Source organism: Cnephaeus nilssonii (genome assembly GCF_951640355.1).
Source record: "Cnephaeus nilssonii genome assembly, chromosome: 7".
NCBI lineage: Eukaryota > Metazoa > Chordata > Mammalia > Chiroptera > Vespertilionidae > Cnephaeus > Cnephaeus nilssonii.
In genome coordinates, this window is record NC_137078.1 from 83,521,476 (window position 1) to 83,529,963 (window position 8,488).

The following is an 8,488-nucleotide window of genomic DNA, read 5'->3' on the forward strand; positions in this document are numbered from 1 at the left end:
CGAACCTGGGACCCTTGAGTCCGCAGGCTGACGCTCTATCTACTGAGCCAAACCGGTTAGGGCTAATGTTGAACTTTTTTTTTTTAAAAATATATTTTATTGATTTTTTACAGAGAGGAAGGGAGAAGGATGAGAGTTACAAATATTGATGAGAGAGAAACATCAGCTGCCTCCTGCACACCTCCTACTGGGGATGTGCCTGCAACTAAGGTACATGCCCTTGACCGGAATCGAACCTGGGTCCTTTCAGTCCGCAGGCCGACGCTCTATCCACTGAGCCAAACCGGTTAGGGCCTAATGTTCAACTTTTAAATGAAATGCCAAAATGTTATCCAAAGTGGTTAATACTTCCACCAGCAATGTAATTCACATTCTCTCAAGTTCTTGGTCTTGTTGCTTAATCTGTCAATACAGAAGGTTTTCATCATTTTCCTATCTTGAAAACAAATTTTTTCTCATTTATCTTCTTTTATTCTTTTTAAAAATCCTCACCCGAGGACATATATATATTTTTAGAGAGAATGAAGGGAGGGAGGGAGGGAGGTTACCTTTTGTATGTGCCCTGACCAGGGATTGAACCTGCAACCTCTTGGCATATGGGACACTCCACCAACTCAGCCACGTGCCAGGGCTCATTTACTCTTTGTATTAAATCAAACTTTTATGCCTCCCAGTCTTCGTGGGGTGGTCTTATATAGTAGGTGTTTTGTGGGAACCAGTGCAGTCGCTTAGATCTCCTGAGTTGGGTGCTCTAGGAATGCCCCTTGAGTTACTTGAGTTCTCCTGTTTGTAACTGGGTCTTGAATGTTGTTGTCCCATTCAAGGATGAAATCTCTCCTCTCAGGCTGGCTTCATTTACTCTTCAAAGCTACTTTACATTCAACACGTCACGTTAAAAAAGTAAATCCAGTTAGAATTAGTTTGGAAAATGCAAAAAATCAACATGTTAATTTAAAAATTCTGTCATCTTGCTCGGCCGGTATGGCTCAGAGGTTGAGTGACAACCTATGAACCAGGAGGTTGTGGTTTGATTCCTGGTCAGGGCACATGCCCGGCTTACGGACTCCATCCCAAGTGTGGGAGCATGCAGGAAGCAGCCGATCAATTATTCTCTTTCATCATTGATGTTTCTCTCTCTCTCTCTCCACTTCCTCTCTTAAATCAATAATTTTTTTTTTTTTTTAAATTTTGTCATCTTGCTCTGGCCAAGTAGCTTAGTTGGTTGGAGCATCATCCCGATGTACCAAGGTTTCATGTTTGATCTCTGGTCAGGGCACATACAAGAATCAACCAATGATGCCCGGCTGGCATGGCATGGCTCAGTGGTTGAGTGTTGACCTATGAACCAGAGGTCACGGTTCGATTTCCAATCAGGGCACATGCTCAGGGTTGCGGGCTTGATCCCCCCAGTGTGGGGTGTACAGCCAATCAATGATTTTCTCTTATCATTGATGTTTCTACCTCTCCCTCTCACTTCCTCTCTGAAATCAATAAAAATATATTTTAAAAAAAGAACCAGCCAATGAATGCATAAATAAGTGGAATAACAAAATTGATGCTTCTCTCTCTCTTCCTTTCTCTATCAAAATCAATTAAAATTTTTTTTAAATAAAAATTCTATAATCTTTGTAATACTAGTTCCTCCTCCACACCCTCCCCCCTTGCAGGAAAGGACGTATTTCTTTTTATTCAGATCTTCATCACCTTCAGTAAAATTTTAAGTTGACAATATGATCACAATATTCTTCATCTGTAAGAATAAGATAAAAATTCTTTCTGCCTCAGAGAATGGCCAGGAAGGTTGAATTATGAGTAGCACATTTCATGGCACATGTTACATGCTCTACAAAGGTTAAATATTATTGTTTGTTATGGTTATTCACATACATTTTGAACTGATTTTTATTGCTTGTCCCAAGGCATTTGATACTGTTCTAAAAATGAGATCATTTTTATCAATTCTTTTCTAACGCTCACAGAGCAGAAACCTACTGATTTTTAACTTGCAATCAACCACATCACTGACCACTTTTCTAGGTAAACAATCATGATGTTGTTGCAAACAGTGAGTGATAATTTCTGCCTTTCTTTCCTAATATTTATACTTATATCTGTATTTGGTCTGTAATTTCTTTGAAATTCCACTTTCTGGTTTAAATAGGTCGTCTAGCCCTGTAGAATGAAATAGGAACATCTAGATATATTTTTATAGTGTATTATAAATAAATTAAAGGAGCTAACTATTTTGAAGTTCCAATAAACTTAGAAAATGTTCTATACTGTGTGCTTTTGGAAGGTAGATTTCTGAGTATCCTTTCAAGATCTGGGGATTGTTAATCTATCAAATGCTTACTGATTCCTGAGTTATTTACACTAACTTATATTTTCCTAATTGGAGAAAGTAGAAAAAGAACAGTGATACACTTAATAGCATTTTATGTTTATTATATAAGCATTTAACACAAATTATAAATTATTTCTGTCTCAGAAAGCAAGCAAGGGTACACTGAGTCCTTGCATGTCTGCAAATGCATTTGTCATCACAGTTAAATATCAACTTGGCTAATACAGAAGTCTATATTCAAAACCCAAATCCCTTAGAACTGTGTTATTTTTCCATCATGAAATGAAGATGAATATCCATTCATCAAATATTTAGTAAGAAGCCTCTGTGTGTGTGGTACTCTTCAAGGAACAGGAGATATAGTGGTAAACAAAGGAGACAAAAGATCCCTGTCCTGGTGGAGCTGACATTCTAGCTATGAAGGAGAAGGGGTGGTCAACAAACACATAACTACAATATATAATGCATCAGATGCTGAGAAGGGCAAAGTAAAGCTGGGCAAGGGACAGGGAGAGCTATGTGAATAGTGAAGGAAGAGTGGTCTGGGTCTTGCTGCAGATCTTTGAAAATAAGCAGAGGTACCTCAGTCGCTGACCCAAGGGCTAGGCTCTCTCTATGGGTTTCCTTTTTCTATATCTTGGCCTTGTCATCTTCACTGCCCTGTTCTAGTACTCTGATATGTTCAAAATGATTTTATAATATTTTGTCTAAGTAGTACAAAAATATGTATTTTTAATCCTCATCTGAGGATATGTTTTCACTGATTTCAGAGAGAGAGGAGAAGGAGGTGGGCAGGGGGAAGAGAGGGAAACATCTATTAGCATGAACCCCGACAGGGTATTGAACCGGAAACTTTTTGGTGTATGTACAATGCTCTACTGAGCTACCCTGCCAGGCCGCCCCCCTCTCTCTACACACACACACACACACACACACTACAATGCTCTACTGAGCTACCTTGCCAGGCCCGCCCCCTCTCTACACACACACACACACACACACACACACACACACACACACACACACACACACACACACTACAATGCTCTACTGAGCTACCTTGCCAGGCCCGCCCCCTCTCTACACACACACACACACACACACACACACACACACACACACACACACATTAATTGCAGAGAGAGAGGGAGAGGAAGAGAGAGAGAGAAACATCAATTAATGAGAGTCTTTGATCAGCTGCCTCCTTCATGCCCCACACTGGGGATGGAGCCCGTAACCCAGACATATGCCCTGACCAGGAATCAAACCACAACCTCCTGGTCGTTGCTCAACCTCTGAGCCACGTAGGCCAGGTCCAAAATATTTTCTTAAGTACAATTTGTTGCAGGTACTATAAGTGGAGGAGTGGAGAGGGTTAAGTGTGTGGATTCAGACTCAGACTGATTTCAAATCCTAGTTATGCTGTTTACTAACTTTGTTACCTTGGCTAATTTAATCTCTGTATGTATGGTTCTCTCATCTGTAAAAGTGAGGATAATAAGAGTAACTTCATAGTATTGTCCTGAAGACTAAATATTTGATGTTAAGTGCTTAGACCAGTGCCTGTAAGCGTTAGCTATATTTTTCTTACCGTATCCTTATCAGAGCTTAAATACCACTATTCTGTCTTCTCAGTCTCTTACTTTCTTGTAGTTGGTTACCTTCACTACAATCCCTTTTCCAGATCATTCAAAAATACCTTAAAAGTTGGGTTCAACATATACCAAGATTTTCCATGGACTGTTTCTTAATAAACAAGCATTACCTTAATCCCATTTCTCCAATTAAATTTCAATTTGGTTAAAAAAACATAAAAAAGCCCACGCTAAAAAAATTAAAGAGCACCGTATTTTCATACCATATTTAACCAAGAATTTACTTATAGAAGGAAATGGTGGTGACAAACTGTCATCTAATAATTACATGTCAAAGGGAATTGTGCTAGTGCTTTACACATCATTTAATCCTCACAACTCACTATCCCACTTTACAGTTGAGGTTGCTGAGGTTCAGAATGTTTCCCAAGAATAGGTAACTACTTAAGCGTCAGGATTAAACCAACAGCTTAAAGTCCTAAAGTTTGATATTTTAGTCTCACAAATTTTACTTGGACTAATTAAAGATTTGAGAAAATAAAAATCAGACTATTAAGTAAACTTTTACCACTTAGTCTAACATTCCTAACTCTGCACGTACTTGCTTTCAAATTCAATTACCTGGTGTTTGCTATATGCAAGACAATCTGAAAAATATAAAGATAAAAAGCATTCCTTGCTCTTAAAAAGCTTGCCGGAAGAACACAATGGACAAACAATCCAACTGTGTTACAGAACAGCAAAAGCACTGAGTTGAAAATGAAGCACTTTAAATATTCTTAGTTTGCTTTTTTTAAAGACCCCCTTACCGATGTTTGGAGACAGAGAACAAAGGGAGGGAAATATTTTCCTAACGATCTGTCCATTGTATCAACCTTGCCGGAGTCCAACTATTCATTCAGGGTTGAAGGCTGCGAATTTTTACTTAAAGCTCAGGTAATCATAAGAAATACTTATTAAAACAACGTTTCGACCAGAAGTGAAGGCCAAACAGCCGGCTTCAGGGAGAAATCAGAGCGACTAGGTAATTGGCCAGTGCCGAGCAGGACAGGAGCACCAGTCTACCGACAATAGAGAACAAAGACTACTATTCCTAACCCATTTCACTATTGCAGCAAAAACAAACAAATAAAAAGACCCAGCCTTTCAGGTGCATGCATCGTGCAACTTCCTCAAGGTCTGTCCATCTCGTTGGGGAACGTCACGCAACCACCCTTTACCACCCTCTACCCCATTTTCACTGTTTTTTGGGGGTTATTTTTCTCCTGGAAGGATGGCGAACACACGTAGTAAAATAAAGGTGTCCAATCTTCCGGCTCTGTGATTACTTTATGGGCCGAAATCAGAGATCTGATTAGGAAAACCTTAAGCGTCGATTCCCACAGGTTGCTCCTGCCTGGGAGAAACTTAAGCTCATTACCGCTAAGTCCGACCCGGACCCTGCGACCTCGGCCAGGGCACTCCGGCCTCACCCCGTCTTACCCCCGCCCTCCCTCCCACGGTCCCTTCCTGCTCCGGCTGTCTTCACCTCCTACACCCTCCGTGGAGGCGCCTACCGCTACCCACAGTCAGGAAAGCTCTCCCTTTGGGGGAAGGGGAGTGAAAGGTGCGTTTCTGGAAGGATCTGAACACTTGGGGCATGGGGCAGCTGCAAGAGGTGGGAGGGGGGAGGGTCGGTAAGGGGGCGGGGACCTTCGCACGACCCATCCACCACCTCTTTGCGCCAAGAGATCCCTCAGTCCCCCTCGGGCCTCCACTGCAGCCGAGACATTCTCCTTCGCACCCGTGGCGGGAGGGGAACATGAAATCCAGGCTCCGGAAGATGAGGAGGAGAGGAGGGGAGTTCTCTGCTGCCTCGGTCTCCAGGGGGCGGGAAGCAAGGGGAACAAAGCCGCTGGCCACCCATGCTCCCGGGTGGCCGGGCGACCCCGAAGGACCAGGGAGGCCCGCTTACCTGCCGTCAGCAACTGCATGGCGTGAGTGAAGGACGGGTCGAGCGAGTCCTTCTCAGCCATGAGTTCGGGCAGGTACTTGTTCTCCGGCTCCATCTTGACGGAGGCAGTGGCTGAGGGGGGCAGCAGCGGGGTCGGCGCCGGACCGCCCACTGTCGCGTCGGGACCCGTGGCCGAGGGCGGCAGCAGCGGCGGCGGCTGCGTGGCGGGCGAGGCCCGGGCTGCCCCCCGGGACCCTCCTCCGCCGCCCCGGGACCGGTGAGGCAGCGGTGGCTGCCGAGACGGCGCCTGACGCACCGAGGGGTGGGCACCTGAGGGGTCCATGGAGCCGCTGCGGCCCGAGGACCGGCTCATGCGCGCGGCGGGGTCGTCCCGGCGCTGCATTGGGGAGGATGTGCGATCGAGAAATCGAGAAAGCGACGCGGCAGCGGCAGAGGCCTCGGAGGCGGTTGGCGGGGGTGGGAGAGCGGGAGCGACGCCGACCGAAGCCGACCCGAGCGACCCAGCGAAGGAGAGCACCGGAAATGAGGCGGCGCGCGTGCGCAGCCGGGCACCGGCACCGCCCTTGGGTTTCTCCGTGGAGAACAAAGTCCCCAGTCGGGCCTCGGCGCCTGCGCACCGCCTCGGAACCCGAAGAAGTCGCCTTCCCGCTCCCCTCTCCCCTCCAAGCCCGCCAGGCGAGAGCCTTGTGCGCGTGCGCGGGTGGCCGCGGGCTTCTCCGTTCGTTTTCTTTTCCACGTGACTCAGCGCTAGCGGGACACGCGTCTCCTCCCCCAGTGCGCGGAGGGGGCGGGGGTTGTGGAATGTCTTTGTCTGCGCGCGGGCCGCGGAGTGCGGGGCGGAAGACCTGTTACTCGCGGGCCACGCCCCCCGCCCCCCCTCAACGGCCGAGCAGCTGACGGGGGGGTGCGCTCAGTGGGTCGGGGGGAGGTCACTGACGTGTGGAAATGGAAAGAGACAAGCGTGGGGAACTGGGGGTTGGAAGGTGCGGGGGAGGGGTGGCGGGAAGAAGAGAGAATTGAGGTTGTTTAGGCTGGAAGGGGAGAGCCGGCCTGAACTGGGAGGGGCAGAGAGGGCACAGGGGAGGCCAGGGGTGAAGAAGGGGCAGCTAAGCCAGAGTCTGGCGCAGGGAGGAGGGTGGAGATGGGGCAGTGAGAAGATGGAAGTCCCACTGGAAGACATGAACTAGGAGATCCGCAACAAAGTGGGATAGAGGCCGGCCAGGTCCTTAATCCATGATGGTTGCATCATTAGGGTGACTCCTACTGATGTGAGTGCTAGTCCTCCTGCCTCTGTTGGGCCCTTCATAATGGATTATTCCAAACTTGCGCAGGGAGCCCCTTGCCACTGCTGTGGAGGCCCAGATGTAGTAGCCTCCCACATCATTCTCCTCCCCAGTGCTATATATACACCAACGTGCGCCTTCTCTAACCTTTCCATAGTTTTTTGTTTCCCCCATTCAGAGCACTCCCCTTTTCCTTCTGGATCAGTTTCCCAAATATGCCCATGCAGAAGCATTTCTGAAAAATGTCTTCTGGGTGCCTGGAAACGGTTTTTGAATCTGGAGCTTAAGACACCTTCAAGTAGGACACGTTAAGGCCTGGCTACCTTCTTGTGGGTGGGGGGAAAGAAGTCCCCCACAGAAATTAGAACAAAACACAAGCCCATAAATTATCTTATGTATATTGTACAGATATATTTCCAGTGTCTGGTGCAGTACTTTACTTTGAGGTCACAAAGGTAGTTTATAATGAAGTAGAATAAGAATGTTTTAAATAATTGTAATGAAAAGCTGGAATGTGGCAAGTGCCAAAAGACAAGCAAATATTAAGTGAGAGTGGAGTTCATAGCACAAGATAGATGTCAGACAGGGAGAATGAGTTCCAGGCAAATGGAAATGTGAAAAAATGAGCAGAGATGAGACTGTCAGAGATACCTTTAAGGAGCAATCCAGTTTCAACTGTGAAGAAATAGGTGGGTTGAGACAGCAAATGCATGCAGGAGGGGAAAGGGGGCAAAGAGGATTTATAGCTCCCTTGCAATTCATTTCTGCTGCTGTCCTTGAAAATTCTGCTTGGGTGGTGGTGTTACAAATGGCTGAAGTGTCCTTGCTCTGTAATGAGATGCCCAGATGGAGGTACCTTGAGCTGAGCCTAATAAAACTTTGATAAAGAAGAGTCTGAGAAGGAGCTGGGTTTCTAGACCAGAATCAACATTCTTACAGGATGGCTGCCAAACTTTTACTTACTTTTTTCTGTGGGTTGGGTTGAGGGGAGGTTTGAGCCCTTCTTTCTGGTGAGACACACAAAAGGTAATCTGTGAAGCCATGGTTATGCGGCTGCAGTGTACTCACCTGCTAATGATGCAGCAGCCTTCCACTGTGGAGGGAGGGTGGAGGGGGTGGGGGTGAACCCTTCCATGAGGGTCGGGAAGAATAATATCTGTCCTGAGAGCTGAGAGGTCTTGGAGTTCATTTGTGTTGACCACCCAATGCTGTCTCAGGCTCTCCTGAAACTATTAACAGTATGGCTTTGTGAAAACACTGACTTTGAAGTGAGGCAGACATATTCAAATCCAGCAATGCCTTGTCCTTGCTG

At 46.4% G+C, this 8,488-nt stretch overlaps 1 protein-coding gene across 2 annotated transcripts in view; it reads right to left on the reverse strand.

Moving 5' to 3' along the window:
- The window catches only part of KHDRBS1 (KH RNA binding domain containing, signal transduction associated 1), a 45,073-nt gene extending 38,661 nt beyond the window's left edge, over positions 1 to 6,412 (reverse strand). For both annotated transcript variants that reach the window (XR_013813776.1, XM_079776882.1), the window contains exon 1: positions 5,894 to 6,412. Coding sequence is in view for 1 of the 2 variants with exons in the window: in XM_079776882.1 (XP_079633008.1) it covers positions 5,894 to 6,275 (382 nt within the window). In the remaining variant the exon portion in view is untranslated. The remainder of the gene's footprint in view (positions 1 to 5,893) is intronic.
- Between the last annotated feature and the right edge of the window lie 2,076 nt (positions 6,413 to 8,488).